This window comes from Pygoscelis adeliae, unplaced genomic scaffold (genome assembly GCF_000699105.1).
Source record: "Pygoscelis adeliae isolate BGI_AS28 unplaced genomic scaffold, ASM69910v1 Scaffold78, whole genome shotgun sequence".
Lineage (NCBI taxonomy): Eukaryota > Metazoa > Chordata > Aves > Sphenisciformes > Spheniscidae > Pygoscelis > Pygoscelis adeliae.
In genome coordinates, this window is record NW_008825409.1 from 6267583 (window position 1) to 6284557 (window position 16975).

General features: G+C 36.0%; 1 protein-coding gene across 1 annotated transcript in view; it reads left to right on the forward strand.

Moving 5' to 3' along the window:
- The window catches only part of ZPBP (zona pellucida binding protein), a 33517-nt gene that overhangs the window by 1510 nt on the left and 15032 nt on the right, over nt 1–16975 (forward strand). Inside the window, exons 2-4 of the mRNA XM_009330485.1 lie at nt 5844–5924; nt 9041–9166; nt 16241–16384. Of these exons, the coding sequence (XP_009328760.1) occupies nt 5844–5924; nt 9041–9166; nt 16241–16384 (351 nt within the window). The remainder of the gene's footprint in view (nt 1–5843; nt 5925–9040; nt 9167–16240; nt 16385–16975) is intronic.

Consider the following 16975-nt stretch of genomic DNA (forward strand, 5'->3'; position numbering starts at 1 on the left):
GGTCTCCCACCCCTGTCCTGCCTAGAGCATCACAAGTGAATGTTACAGGTTTTCCTGAGTTCACGCCCTGCCTATGCCTTTGTCATAGAATCATAGAATCGTTTAGGCTGGAAAAGACCTTTAAGATCATTGAGTCTAACCGTTAACCTAGCACTGCCAAGTTCACCACTAAACCACGTCCCTGAGCACCACGTCTACACGTCTTTTAAATACCTCCAGGGACAGTGACTCAGCCACTTCCCTGGGCAGCCTCTTCCAATGCTTGACAACCCTTTTTGCTGAAGAAATCTTTCCTAATACCCAACCTAAACCTCCCTTGGCACAACTGGAGGCCATTTCATCTTGTCCTATCAGTTGTTACTTGGGAGAAGAGACCGACACCCACCTCGCTACAACCTCCTTTCGGATAGTTGTAGAGAGCGATGAGGTCTCCCCTCAGCCTCCTTTTCTCCAGGCTAAACAACCCCAGTTCCCTCAGCCGCTCCTCATAAGACTCGCCCTCATGCATTTATTTACACTGTTCTACAAAAGCAGATACCTGTGTCGCTACATAGGTGACCCTCTTTACAGCCTGGTAGTTTTAAGTTTGCGTTGATATCTGGGGTGTGTTGTTCCATAATACAGGAGCTGTGCCCTTAACATCCAGCTTTCCCCTATGGGTTTTGTTAAATACCTGTCAGTGCTTTTGCCCACCTACACCCACCATACCCACCAGCGGGATTAAACTTACTTTCCGCATGTGGAGGTGGAGATGGATGCAGGAAAGCTAAAGGAGTATTGAAGTAATCTTTTTTTTCCTCAAAAATGAACAGTGAGTGCTGGGGAGAGGTATCTAGGTACCAAAGAAGCTGCATGCCTGAGGGGGTCTAACACCACAGGCGAGTTGCATGTGCAGTGAGTAGCTGGTAACTCTGGTACTCAGCTAAAAGAGCTGCATCATTTTCTTGAAGGCTCTAAGGTACAGAAATAGTTATGTGGTAGGATACCAAGACTGTACATTCCTGGTGTACTAGTGCTGACCTTGTATCCACTGTGTGCATAATTGCAGCTGTCAGCTGTCGCTGATTGGGAAATTCAGTTGTATGGCCTCTCAACTCGAAGACTGTGAATGCCCTGAAATGACAGTCTCTGCTTCCTAGTGGGGTTTTAAAATTTGACCATCATAAATCACTTAGGCTTTCTGATAGTATTAAATTAGATTATTTAATTTGTACATTAGTGTGCATATGTGTCAGATCTTCTTATTCCATGATCTGGTTATGATTGAATTTCACCAGTTCCTTTAGAAAGTCAAGGTCTTTTCCAGGAGCAAGATCAGAAGTGAAGTTCAAAGTTGTTCTACTCTCTGACAAAAAAAGGGAAAACCATGTGCAGTATTTCAGTATATATTCACTGAAACCTTGTTGTCATAGTATTTCTTCTCTCTTTGGTTTTAGTAGGCATAATAGACATTGTCAATTACAAAACCCCCACTTATTTCAATTTTATTGCACCAGGGTGTTATTTATATAGTCTGAGTTCAGACTGATGTAAAGAATATGAACCTTTTTCTTTGAGGATTTTTCATTTTGTTTTCCTGTTTACTAATGCTGATGGTTTGGGCTAATGTATTTTTCCTTAAGTGAATAATTAAACTTTTGAGGACAACGTGGAGCATGTTTCTTAAAATGGCCTAGTTGCATTTGACTTTTCTGAGCCATCTGAAGGATGTTTCTATCTAACTGAAAAGAGACAACATTTTAAGCTTTAGCTTGCAATATGATAAGGAAAAAAAGTCTTTTAAACTTATGAAATGTGTTAGTGCTGCAGTTGTCAGAAGGGAAATATGAAGGCCTACTTGAAAAACATGATATGGTTCATATCTTGCAGGCTTTTTGTCAAACGGGTTAAACTTAACTGAGACACATTAAAAACTGAGGTTTGGTTTCTCTTATATGACTTTCATATGACTAGTAATAGAAATGGTAATATTTCTGCACAGCACTTACCATCAATAGGCAGCTTAGAAATGCCAGCTGTAATTAAAATACTTGGATATAGAAAAACACTTGACTATTAGCATGATTGAGCAAAAATAACTTAAGTAAGTAGCGTTGCTATTTATATACTCTTTTGGTGCAGAAATCTCTTTACAAGAATTATCTCAAAACATAATTACTTTGAAAAAACTTTTAGCAATTACCACAACTTAAATAAATCTTTTCCTATCGCTTCATAGAATTTTCATTTCTAAATAAATGAATTGAAACTCTGCCAATTGAACATTCTAGTAATACAGTATTTTATTAATTAATAAATTGATTGTTTATTTAAGGCTCATTTTAAACTCCATTTCCTGCCACTGCAATTTTCAGATCAAATTTAATTTTCTGATTATTTTTGCAACTGTAATGTTCATTTTAAGACTAAAAGATTCAGAATAAAATATTTTATGAAATAGTAGAATATACTTTATGTGAAACTTGGAGTGGGTGAATGGCATTCCCTTTCGACTCAATGGGCATAGGAATGAATGCTGATTCGGTGAGTACTAACCAACCCCGATTCCTCCTTCAGGCAGGAAGTGGGAAGGGACCCCTCTTCACCTGCGCTGTTGTAACTCCCTCCGACCAGGGAGGAGCAGGAGGGGTTGTTTGTCTGTGCAGGTACAATCTGCCTGCTACTTCCGATCTCGAATTGAGACTCTTCCCCCTGTAGGCAGAACCCATTAGAAATACATGAGCTCAATTTCTCTCAGTGTTTGGGCAGAATTTATACATCTGCCAAGTAGATTTCAAACGCATCAAACAGGGTGTTAGCATTTTACACTTAAATTTAACTCTCTGCAAGATCTTCGGCCTGTTTCGGTGGCATAAATTAGTAGTAAAGCTGTTGAATTTAACTCCATCAGATTTTAAACTCACCCAATGAATCCTCAAGTAACATAGCTACTTTATATGGCAAATGTACCCTTGAATTCCAGTCTTCAGGAATGGCTTTTTAGGCAGCTGGGAAGTTTGAATCACCCCGGACTTGGGAATGAATTACCCTAAACTTCCATGTGTCTGATAGTGATGTAAAACTATTTTTCTTCATCTGTGTTATTCTGCAAAAGGAACTGTTGCTCACACCTTGTATTATGTCTGCAAGAAGTACAAGACAATGAGGAATCAGACCCTATGTATTTCTAGTGCATTGGCCTGCTTAAAAAACTTAATTGGGGGAATTAATTCAGAAATCTCACTTATTTTTCTCAAAAATGAGTGAAACTTAGCTTTTCTCACTGCTTGTTAAATGCAGGTTCAAATTGAAGGGATGGAATAATATATTTAATGACTTTAAAATGCAGTTTAAGCACTTCCCTTGTCCTTCATTGGTTTTGTTGCTCTTTCTGTGGGATTTAATGACCTCTTGATATTTTATTTTTCTATGAAAAACTTTTTTTTATTCTGATCATATGCACTCTTAAAATAGAGAGTGAGAATTGGAAGGTCATTTTTGCTAGAAACTGCTGCAGGAAGTGTCATTTAAATTCCAGGTGATTAGGAGGAGAGCAACTGAATTTGAGTAGAAAACCTGAAAAAAGGCTTGAAAAAAATTTAAAAGGCAGTGTAGAAAGTAAGGGAAATAGCATATGAGAGTTGCGATTCATTTGCGGACAGAAACATTTACTGACTGCAATGGCTGCTATGCAAATGAAACGTGTATACACATGAAAGAGCATTTAAGCTGACTTTCTCAAAACCTAGCATGCATTGTCATTGAAGATACCAAAAAAGTAATTCCAGAAGTTTTAGATTATCTTCCTTCAGTAACCATATTGCTTCCACTTTTTCTAGTTCTTTTTAAATAAACAGTTCAAGAGCTCCATCTTTGGGTTTAAATTATTATTGTAAAAAAATACTACTTTCCTTTTGCATTGATTAAGTAGTGCCTAACATCCCATAAAGTTATGTATATCTGCTCATACCTTGTCAGTTTGCAATGCTTAACTTTTCTAGATGCATTTGTTCAGTCGCCTTCTCATAAACTTCGAATACTTTCTGTATAAGATTGTTGTTTTCAGTTTTTCTCGCATTAATTTGTTTTTGGTGGATTATGTTTTTCCTTTCCGATGATGATATATAAATCAACTTGACACTTCATAAAATATTAATGGATCATGTGGACAGATAATAGTAGCAGAAGGAATTTTAAAATGGGCTGTTTTTCAGGTAGGATTTATAATTTGCTATAAATTAGTACGCTTTTATTAAAATCAAGCATATGCTGATTGTTGTCAATGGAGAATCTGATCATGTTCTTTTGGGAGCTGAATTTTAGTGAAAAATTAGTTTTGTTTCTGCCAGTGCAGCAGATTGCTCAAAGACTTAACGTAAATATTCCAGTGAGAAAATTTGAATCAATTTTGTTTTTCAGTAAAAACTCTCCAATCCTTCTAGGAGGTCTTTGGGGAAAATGAAGTTATTTGAAAATTTTTGCTCCTCAAACAAAGTTGTGGAAGTGGCACATTGCAAAGTAAATTAAACTGCTAATCACAGAAATCCATCATATATGAGACTAGTCTTACGATTATCTTCTCTTGGTTTTTTTTTTTCCTCAAGCAAGGTTTTATTTCTTCCTACTTTCTAAGTATTTTCAATGGCATACTCTGCTTACATTCTGAAATGACAAGTACAGGCAGTTCTTTTAACTTACCTTGATTATCTTGTCCTGATAGCTGAAGAATCTGCCTTGCTTCTGTTTTCCATAACAACACTGTAGAGAAGTAGTGAGTTGATAATTTCCCATTATTGCTTAAATCAAGATAAATCAAAACAAAGCCGGGGTTCGACCCCATTCTCATTGCCCCCAACAAGTGCCTTAATCTATAACCAGTTTACCAGAGTATTTATTGTTGCTTTTATTTTTTTTTAATATTGAACCTAAGTTAGCAACAAGCACTGATCCGGTGCCACATAATTATTTAGCCCATCTTCATAAAATAATTGCTACTGATGATATATTCAGTATTTTATTGCTGTCTTTTGTATTCAAGGCTTTCTATTCCTTTGTTATTTACTTTCTTTCCCAGATTCCCCAAAAGAATTGGCAATCACAAGCATACCTTAACTCCCATTAGCCCACGTTCTTTCCAAGCAGGAGGTGGAGACAAAGAACACAAAATGCTGAGAGGTCTAATACCCATTATCTTTCTGCTGGCTTCAGTTCTGTATCTCTGGAAACTCTGTAAAAGAAACTCAGATCTGACTGTATTAGAATGCCCACCTGAAAGAGAGTTCAGTTTTCTTTCAGACGCCTTGTATGTCTTGCAAAGCTTTGCAAACTTTATGAACATGTTTTTAATTTCTATTTAAAATAGAAGAAATGCAAACCAAAATAGCCATAAAATACTTTATATTTCTTTCCATGGGGAAATTAAGAAAATCACAATCATGACAGAACCCAAGCTCATTACTTCATTAATGGTCAGTATACACATTGATTGACATCCTGACTGAGGGTATTGTAACAATGCAGCTAAATTTTATCCTCATTTTGGACAGTGCGTATCCCCATTATCCCCATTTTGGACAGTCTTAATTTAAAATGTGACAGTTCTTTTGTAAAGCATGAATATATTTAAAACTAAATCTAAACTTAAGTGCTGTTTAGAATAAGGATGCTTTTTCTATATCCTGCCTTTGCCATTGTTTTTTGTTGCCTTAATGAGTCATGCGTTGTATAAGACGTTAGGCAAGTATTAACTTAATATCCATTGATGAACAAGTCTATTAAAAGTGTAGATTAACATAAAGTATGCTGCTTGCTTTTTCAGACAAATTAAATAGTTGTATTAATGCCATGGTTTTATCTTTTAACAGTTCAGCCCTCAAAGAGATTTTTAAGAAGTGGAGGGCCAAGACACAATAGCTTAAAAATAGTGGGATCTATCGTATTTCCAGGTATTTTTCTTTAAACATAATGTAACAATTTTAGTGAAAATACTGTTTTTACCAAGAAAAGGCCCTTCTTTATCATATGCCTTGTTGTTAAATTGTTTTAAATGGTTTTAAGTGGTTTAATTAATTACAATTCTGTACTGACTTATGTATACTTAATAGGCTATCCCACAGCATATATTTCTGTCATTGGAATTTATTTTTCATAGTTTTTTTTATTCTTACTCATAACTTTTACAAAACCAAGATAATTATTTTCTGTAATTGTTATAAAAATAACAATGTTCTGTGTACTCTTCCACCTGGCTGTACGACTCTTGCTCCAAAATGCTGCTTTCTTGCACTGTAGGTATTCCGACTTCATCTTGTTATGTACACAGAACCTGAGATTTGAAATTTATGTTATATGCTACAACAGAAATTAAGAAGAGATAAGAATTAATTGCTTTCTAAGTTAAATCCATCTAACTCCAGAATATTATCACTTTCTCTTCTCATTAAGCAAAACAATTATTGGAAAATCTGAAAATTAAATTAAAGACCAGGCGGTTCCTCATTGCCATATATTTACTCATGTTGCTTTTTCTCTAAATGCACATTGCCGGCTTGGTTTCGTTAATACTCTTCCCCATAGTTTTCTCCATGTGTGTTTTCCAGTTATAGCTTTACTAGTAGCATATCTAGAAGTGATACTTCTGTTGTTTGGGGGAATGCTAAAAGGCAACATTTTTTGACCTTTTTTTGGTACAAATTCTTAGACATATCAATTTTTGTCCAAAGGTGAAACAATTCTGGGAAATAATTTGTTTTTAAAGGTTTCTCTTAGTAGTTTAACTTATAATATTATTTAGCATTAATGTTAAATAATGGCTGAGTGGTCTAAGGTTCATCCTATTGGTGTACTTTTTCTCTCTTCTGATTCTGAGTCATGTCTGTAAACATGGCTACTACTCGAATGGCACAGGGCAATTTGAAAGTTAGAAAGCAAGATTAAAATGTTTTGTCCCAACTCTGTTTCTAAAAACAATTTAGTATTAATAAAGAATGTTTCCACCTTCTCTGGGACAGACCATTGTGAATATACTAGACTTGGCTCCAGTGTTCTTTTGAGATGCTGGGCAACATCTCTATTTTGAGTTTTTTTTTCACCAAAATTTGGTTAAATACAATGCTACACTATTAAAATCCTCCACTTTTAAAATACCTGACATAAATGTTCTTTTTTGGATCACCATCTAAGGTAAATATTTTTATAATGGAGAGAATATGAACAAATAAGAAAAATATCAAAGAATTTCAATTAAAAGAGTAAGACTTTATTTTGAAAGAAGAAGAATAAGGTTATACCTGGTAGATATTTTTTCAGCCATTATTTTCTATCAGATGCCCTTCTGTTATATTATTCCTATGATACATGTTTACAAAACTGTCATGGAAATTTACAGTGGTGGGACAGAATTTACTATCTTGACAGGTTATGATAATAATGACACCATAATTTTGTTACTTTTTATTATGGATATGTATTTTTTTTTAATATTGCTACAAGACAGAACAAAGCAACCTTGAGGAAATAAAAAACAAAATGTGAAGTGGGAGAGATATGCAACGTATACAATTATGCCTCAATAGACTATTACTAAAGCCAGTCGGTTAGTAAATTCTGAGAACAAGTATCAAGGGTTTGCAATGGAAAAAGACTAATCATATTGGCAGTTGCATTAACATGTAGAATTCATACTAATTTTCATGCTTCAGGGTTAAAAACTGAAACACCACCTGTAAATGACATTTACTTCCATGATATACTATTGTACAATTGAAAATGTATACTTTGCTGTTTTCTGTAATATAAGCTACTGTAAAAAACTGATTACTAGCTGGGATGGACATACCTCCTGATCTAAAGACTATCAAAATTCTGAAGTTATTCTTATGTATTAAATGTTGTATCTAAGTCTTTATTCTGTTTAAACAACTTAATACTGTAATGTGAACGTAAGCGGCTTTTCATTTTTTAATGAAAGCGAACAATCATACTTGGAGAGGAGAGAAAACTGTGGTGGCATTACCACCAGTTGCCACAATGGAAAAGTGAAAACTGTTTTGCTGAGCATTAATCCCTTCCTGCAACATATACTTAAACTGTCTTCCACTTGCAGGGAATCTGAAATAGTCAATGGTAAGATAACATTGTGGTTATCTGCTTATTTGATTCAGTGTTAATTATTAGTCAGATTCTCTAAATCACAAATGTAGTAGCTGTAATGTTTTACACTAATGGTAGCTTTTCAGTGGCATTAGGGTAGCCTGATGCTAAGCATGGTATATTCAAGTTTAGACCTCACTAGAGCATAAATATCTAGCATCCCATGCTTCTGAAGAGGACAAATGCTTTGCAGTATGTCAGTGGGAAGGGAAATAAGACAAATTGTGCACACTGAAATCCTGCATATTATGGAAGTGATTATGACTACACCAATCGTACTTTTTAGAAACAACTGAAGATATAGAAGCACCTGTGTGCTACAAATCGCATACAAGACATGCACACCTGCTTTACTGTGGGAAAAGGCTAAGTAAATCCTTACCTTACTCAGTTTGCTTCCAATCCCATTATGTCTGAATTAAATAATACGCAGCTCACCGTTTAGTGAGCTACAACATTAAACCCTTTTTAAGCAAATACATCGTGCACTGGTAAAAGGCAATTGCTAATAGAATGGAAACAGCAAGCTGTCAAGTCTGCGTATCTTGCAACTTCACTCTCTCCATGTGTGAGTTGGAGACCAATTGAGACAGAACGCTGCAGGAGCCCGTGCTTGTGAGAACCTACTAAGTGACATACTCCATTCAGGAGGATGTTACAGTGCACTGTGCTTCTTGTTTACACAACCAGATAAGCCTAGAACTAGAAAGAATTCTCTTAATTTTATTTTCCAGAGAAAACAAACCTGCTCTTTATTTTGTATTTAATTTTGATGGTAGAGATAACAGAACCAGTCCCAAAATTAGAACTCCATTCAAGATCATTGTTGAACCACTGTCTTGAAATTTATATAGCTCACTGTTAGGATACCACTGATAAATACTTGATGCTAATGATAATTTTTTTTCAGTTAAAGTTTATGTCAAGCTGAATCACAACAGTCCACGTATTTTATGTCTTACAAATCATCTGCGAAACTTAGAACTGATTGATCCAATATTCCAGTGGAATGGACCAGGTGGTGGTCTTTCTTCAGGTAAGGATTTATTTTCTTACATGTCACCCCACAGCCTCGCCCTTTCCCCCCACTCCCCCCCCCAAAGCAGCATGAGGGTTATAAAGGTGGGAATGTAAATGGAGAAGTAGCTGAGGATACTTTGCGAGTGTTTGAATGCAAATCGTATAAATTAGCTTTTACTTTTCAGAAAGAAAGGGGTGAGATAACCAAACTAAAACACATTTTCAGATCTCTGTAAAGAATGGTGCCATCTCTGAAGAGTACTGTATCTCCCCTTAGTGAAGGGCTGCAGTTCCCTCCTTAGACTTCTCTAGGGTAAAAATCCCAGTTTCCTCTGCCTCTTGTCCTATGCTCCAACTCCCTAATCATCTCAGAAGCCTTCTTGTTGACTTGTTCCAGTTTGTTAGTATCTGTCTTGAACTGAGGAGTCAAAAATGGACATAGTGTTCCAGAGTGCCCAAATGAGTGCAGAGGAGGGAAGGATAATCGCTTCTTTTGACCTGCTGGATATACTGTTGCTAATGCAGCCCAGTATGTAGTTAGCCTTCACTGCTGCAAAACTGTGTTTCTGATTCATGTTCAGTTTAAAAGCCACCAGGACTCCCAGGTACTTTTTTGCAGGGCTGCTCCCAAGTCATCTGGTCCCCATCTGCATGTTGCTGCTTTTATTCTGTCTCAGGCGCAGGACTTTGCATTTATCACTGTTGAACTTCATGAGGTTTTTGGCAGACTGTCTTTCTAGTCATGCAAGGTCCCACTGAATGGCAGCAATGTCCTGTAGTGTATCAGTGCCCCCCCCAGTTTGATGTCTTTTCCGTACTGGACAAGAAGGCATTCAGTCCTGTGGTGCAGGCCACTGGTAAAGATTTTAAGCAGTTCTGGTGCTTTTATTAGCCCTGAGGAAAGCTCTTCATAGACTGGCTGCTAGGTAGACCAATCTTCAAAATAACAATGCAGACGGTTTTTTATCCATCTTGTATTCCACTTATCTAGTCCATGTGTCCATAGCTGGGCTACAAGATGTGATGGAGGACCATACTGAAATCCTTGCTAAAGGCTTTCAGTGTATATGACATCTACCGCTTTCCTTTCATCCTCAGAGGCAGTCATTTAGTTCCAGAAGACACTCAGGCTGGTCAGCCATGATTTGCCAATGGCAAATTGATGCTGCCTGTTCTCAATCACTGTCTTGGCATTCATGCATCTGGAAATTACTTCCAGCAGTTCTATAACCTTTGCAAGGCCTGAGGTGAGGATGGCTGACCTGTGATTCCCTGGGTCTTCTTCCTTGCCTATTTTTATGATGGATGTATTTTTTTTTGGTCTTTCTGGTCATTGGGGACCTCATCACCATCAAAACAGACAACAGTCATTAATTAGTCAGCTCCCTCAGCATCCTCAGGTATATCTCATTATGGTCTATAAACCTGTATATGTCCAGCTCACTTAAGTAAGTCCCTAACACCACACTGCTCTCTCCCTGTAGCATCTCCCCTAAACTCTGGTAGAGCCTGCGGCAGGGCTGGAAAGGAGCCCTTGCTAGGAATGAGTGAAACAAAGGCGGCGTTGCGTACCTCAGTGTTTTCCATGTCATTTGTCACTAGGTTATTCAGCCCCATTCAGCCTGGGGCCAACATTTTTATTGCTCTTCCTCAACTACATGTGTTTCTGTTGGCCCTTCACATTCCCTGCCAGTTTCAAATTCTGGTTAATCTGCTCATGGAGAACGTAAACATTCTTTTTCAGAAAGATGCCTCTAATGAAATCATTGTCCTAATCTGCTAGTATGGCATGAAAACACCAAATCATTGTTTCTGCATGGAGTATGTTGTGTTACTGGTACATACCTTATTTTTCTCACATAACTAGGATTGCTTAGAGGTCATGACTGGCTCATCATCAGTATCTTTCCAAGTCTGAGCAGGGAACCTGAGTTCTATTTTTTGTTTCCTTCCGTGTATGTCTCATTTACCCTTTAGTGTAATTTCATTTTTACAAAGACAGTAAGCATTGTGATGAATTTATAAACCTGTTTAATCTCTTATTTTAGTTTACAATTTAGTTTATGAACCATTCATCCTTTTACAATGGCAGTGTTTCCAAATCCTATTTGCTTTCCTCTTAGTCTATACTGCTGTCTATCATAACTCTGTCCTTGGTCTTACATTTTCAAGTAACTTTTCCTGTTACACAATCTGAAATACCACTTACACCATTGTGAGTCTTCATTCTTAATCCTTTACATGCCAACCTTCATAGTACAGCATTTCACATTTACATGGCATCTAACACTACACTGTGTTTTTGCTCTGAATCTAATAACAGACTTCACCCTCAGAAAGAACTTTTAGCATTCTTTGAGAGAGGTTTTAGAAAAATTATTTTTAAAAAGCGGTAATGAGAGGATTTGAGCTTCAGCCACCACAATTTTGGGTAAATAACACAAAGATACTTAGTCTCCTAGGGCTGTTGTCACATTCATTTTTGTTTGATTCAGAGAAAAGAAAGTATAAGCAGACAAAAATCTATTTAAAGTTTCTAGCTCATGAAATGTTTGCTGTGTAAAAGATTTTGATCATTCAGCCTCCTTTTAGAACAGGTGTAATCCTCTCTAAGTGGTAAAAATCATCTGGGTTTTAGTGTGACTAGTTAGTCTTCTAATATCTATCATAGCGAATCTCCGTAACAGTAGGCAATTAGGATTCATAAACCTTGCTTGATAAACTATTTCATACTTTTTCAGTGTGGTTGTAGGAAAGAAAAGAATCCTTTTGGTGGAAATGTAGAATCGTGAATAGAGTTTTAGGAAAGACTAACAAAATACTGCTTCTTGGAATGCTTCACAATAAATGCAATTATTTAAGCATAAAATCTGTAGGAAAAGAGTCTATCTTTCATTGTACTATCTCATAGCTAGAAAAATCAGATTCTCTTTCAGGCTCACCAGCCCTTGACACACACCCTAAGAAGGTGTTTTGTGCCCCAAGTCTGTCTAGCTATATACATCAAGCATCATGACTACAGTAGAAGCTCACAAAGAGCAGTAAACACTTTTCCTTCTGTAGCCATAACAAACAGTTCTGTTTTTTGAACAAGCAGATTTGTTCACAGATAGTTTCAGTCCACTTATGTGCAGTTGAAAGAGTAATGAAAAATTAAATACTGCACAAAATGTAATTTAAAACCATTACAACTTTAAAATTAGCGAGTCATTTTTCTTCACTTAGCATAGTGACTCTTTTGCACTAAGATCTGGAAATTGTACTTTGAAGTTTTTGAACAGCTGTTGGGCTGGTTGAAAATAAGAGTTTTTCAAAATACACTTTAAATGGAGGAAAAAACTTTAAAATAATTGATTCTTATGTTCTGGATCTTAATGTTTTATTGCATAAACCAGCATTTTTGATGGTGTTCTGAACAGCTAAATAGAACAAAAAAGAGAAAGCATTTCGATCTTTATTTCCAAATGCGGACATTGGAATAGGCATGTTCTAGTTTGGTGAAAATGAACCTAGGAATTTGGATTTACAGGAAATCTACTGCTTTTCATACACATTGCCACCTAATATATGCATAGAAGGGATATTTGTGTCGGAAGATTGTGACTGTCCTTTCATAGGACTGAAAAAATTGTGTACTATAGTTCTGTAAAACAAAGCAACTGACAAATTAAATACTGCACTCAGCCTCTAAACTACAAGCTAACCCCCAGATATTCTAACACCTACTATTGGTATATCAAACAGTTCTGTGGAGAGGGAAGGAAAGAGAATCAGAAGAAATATGAAGCTGCTTTTAGTATATGTGTATACCTGTATACTCATGCTATCCTTATAACTGATACATGACTTATACATATTTCCAGACAGACTGTCAGAGCCCTGTCTGGACTACAAAACAGAGTCTGTTTCATTCCTAAGAAACTTTTCAGGTGAACTCAAGTTTATTATATACCTTGTTAGCTGTTGTTTCTGTACATGTGTAATTCATCACTGAATTTACCTATTTGGACATCTTTAGATATTGCATATTTAAATTTGAACATGCTCAGTAGTTTAATCTGAAGATTAGAATTTATGATCTGGATTGATAGCTGTTTCTAAATGTCTGAAAAATCTGTTTCTGAAAAGTCCACTGGCCTCATTCTGCTGTCATTTACTTTTGTTCTTGATACATAAGTTCAAAATACAGAAGTTGCTGTACTGTAAAACTGGTCTGAATGACAGATGGGGTGGGAGGATGGGGAGTAACTATTTTTTGCACTGAAAGAACTGGAAGGAGAATCAATCTATTGGTTTTAAGTTTAGTAAACAGAGAAACTAAAATATAGGAACACTTAGTTTTAAATATAATTACAAGGGTATGGAAAGTTAAGTCTCCGTAACATAATTCTCATAGGACTAGCTCTGTTTTGCACCCTTCTAATTCCTGAGGATGCTGGAAAATGGTCTAGCTTCCTCTCAGCATGAATTAAAAAGGTACTTCTGTTTTAAATCATGCCAGTTTTCACCGACTCCAGGGAACCTCTGAACGTGGTCACATTGCTTTTTTGTCCATCAGGCATGTGAAATGCCTCCTGTGTAATAGAGGCATATTAAATCATACAATGTAATTCACATCATAAAATGTGATATGAAGTCCTGCTCACCTGTCTTACTGAACCTGCTGCAGAGGAATAACATGGAAAAAAATATTAGATTTAAGAAAAGGGTGGATAGCTTAATCACTTTTAAAATTTCATTTTAAAGCTAACAGTCTGTTTCTGAACCCAAATTCATCTGAGTAGGCAGTATTCATCCAGATAATCCCATGGAACAAGGCATTTTAAGTGAGGTTTCTTTTACAACACTTGGAAAACAAAACCCGCCACAACATGACATACTCTTGATTTCATGATCCAAAAGGAGATTCTTCACACACAGAAATACCATTAGCATAATTAATGGTTACTATGTAAACATTCTGATCTTTTCTGGTATGTGAAGCATTCATTGTTCAAGGTAGAATAAAATTCTATAATAAACTCAGTGACTCAATCCACCAGAAGAACGCTTCACTTTTCCATTTCTGCTGATGTACTTTCAAAAAATATTTGTGACCAGATCTCTTCACTGGATTTCCAAGCTTTGTCCTTTGCAGACTTCTTGTCATCCTTGCAGTTCAGTAATGCATTTATAAGTATAGCAAAGCTGTCTGTGATATATCTTAAAGGTGCTCCAGCTATCTAGTCAGCTAACGGTCGTGTTGCTTTTGGCCCACACAGGGCAGTTGCATATGCCAAAGGTTAGAACGATAGTTCTTAAATCTATGCTGTTTTTCTGACAATATTAATCTGATAGTTATTCCAGCATACAGTAGCAAATGACATCCTAATTTATAAACTTAGCATCCTGAGTAGCTCATCATCAGATTAAAAACCTCTTCATCATCCAAAAAATGAAAGACTGTGCCATTAATGTGAGAGCCTGGGCTGATACGGAATCCCAAACTATTCTTGTCAAAGAATTTGCACTTTCAGTCTTTTTAATAGTACTCTTTTTTACCAGCACTTGAATTCTTTTTTTAAGCACAGTGATATATATGACAAGTTAAGTTAATTAAAAGATTAAATGGTTTCTTGAGGAACAAAGTTGTCCTACACACTCCTGCCAAGTATGTAAAAAGAGGCACTTCAATCAGGCTATTTTTTTCCCAATATTTTTCTTAAAATCACATACCAGGAAAATCAGCATGCATCTACAGTAACACGTTAGTTTGAATAGGAGTGTGGCTTTGAAGTGAATTGCTTGACTGTACCCACTTACCACATTTTGTTCAGATCATGGTCTGGTCTTTGAGTGCACAAACTGGATTCCTTTTGGATGAAGCTAATTGGAAAGGTTTGCTTCGAGAAATAATGTGTGCTCAATCTGTAAAACCAGATTAGGACTAGTCTGTAGTAAAAGCCCTAAGATGTGTGTAGGATAGACCTCGTGTCCTTAGCATTGATTTTTTCAGTCTAAAAATATGCTGCTTTCGCACCACACTAATTGTCTAAGCTTCCATCATCTACATAAAAGGTCTAAATTATTTAGGATGTTAAAAAGATTTTTTTTTGGCATCTGGAAATGGAAACAAAAATCCATTCTCAAAATATTTTATCAAAGTGAGTATTTTACCTTGAAGTCTATTATAATTGACTCTAATCTAGTGGTTCCCAACGTTTTCTTTGACAGCTGCCAGCAAGATGGGCTGCATATTACTGTTTGAGAAACCCATATATATATTGTTACTGCCTGAGGACTTTTCAAGTCAGGAAAGGACTCATCAACTGTCATCATGTAACCCACATGCAGGCTACATGGGACAACTGTATGTCTCATTATCAGTGCCCAAATCTGACCTTAAGCAGTGCTTTCCTTTCTCTTTAAAAACCTAGTTAAAGAACCACACTCATCATTTGTCCTTTGAAGTAGGATCCTACTTCCTCTCTGCCTTGAACTAAGGAGTTGTGTTCAGACTTTGGCCACCGTAACAATGCATATCTTTCCATACAGAAGGATTATCTTACAATCTTAAACATACATGATTCTCATTTTGGCATATACATAGAATTTTTTTTGAAGGTCTGTTATACAATACTTGCTTAACTTGAACTTCCTGTCTTGCCTACTTTGAAGTTTACTGCATGTTAAACACCCCGAGCAGCTAATTCATGAGGCGGTCCCTGAAGACTGAAAGGTTAGTAGTCAGTTTGACTATATAGACGTATAAAAAGAGATTATTTGCCCACTTTGTCCTTTTTTTCTGGGATTTTTTTGCTCTTGGAAGTGGTTATTGGAGGGAACAATAGATGTCTGAGATAAAATAAAAACAGGTTTCTAGGACTGCTTGGTCAATCAATACTTCAAAACACAGCAGCAATAAGGCATATTTGTGTAATGCTGAACTGAGTGACACCCAATCAGCTTCAGTTTCTGAGTCCTGTGCCTTCAGCTGAATCCCTAATATTATTATTTTGTGCACAGCTTAACAGTAAATAACCATTTGGACCGTTACTTTCCGCATTTCTCAAGATGACAACTAAATTTATTTCATTTTTGTGTTTACTAGAAAATAGCAGTGTGCAAATATCGCCAACAGGAACTTTAATATTGAGACACTTCAACCTGAGTGGAGTTTACACTTGTTCCATTGTTTATAAGCTAACAACAATGCAACCTGATAAAAACCTCATAATAAAATATCTTATTTATGGTAAGTTATCAATCTAGGTAAGTGTACTGTTGCCTTGAAAAAATTTTATTTTTTAAAATGTGTGTTGCTATTTTTAAATAAGAAGGCTTATTTAGAATTCAATTTGCAGAGATAAAGACATTCTGTTTCTCTGGAAATTGTTTTTAATATTAGTAACTACCAGGCAGTTCATTTAATGTCATTTACAGAGCCTTAAATGAAGCTCAGTGGCTGACTGAAAAACTTATGAATACAGTTGTTTTTAAAAAAGAAACATAAAACATAATGAAACGTAACAAATTGAATAGGCAGTAATCCTTAATAACATTAAAATAGTATAATTTTAAACTGAATTATTCTTTATGAGATTAATTTTAGCACAGTCGTATGGATTTATTTCACACATGTTAATGCCTTAATTATTACCTGATTGTGTTTTTTAAGTACGTATCATTTAATGATGTACTATTTGTAGCTTATTCTTTCCTGTTCTGATTACGTTTCCTTCTGTCATCAGGTAAAAAGTCTTTGATAAAGTGAAAGATTGTAAAGGCAATGTCATTTATTCATTACCAGCTCTCCTTTTCTTTTTTAAAGGATACTTTATTTTTC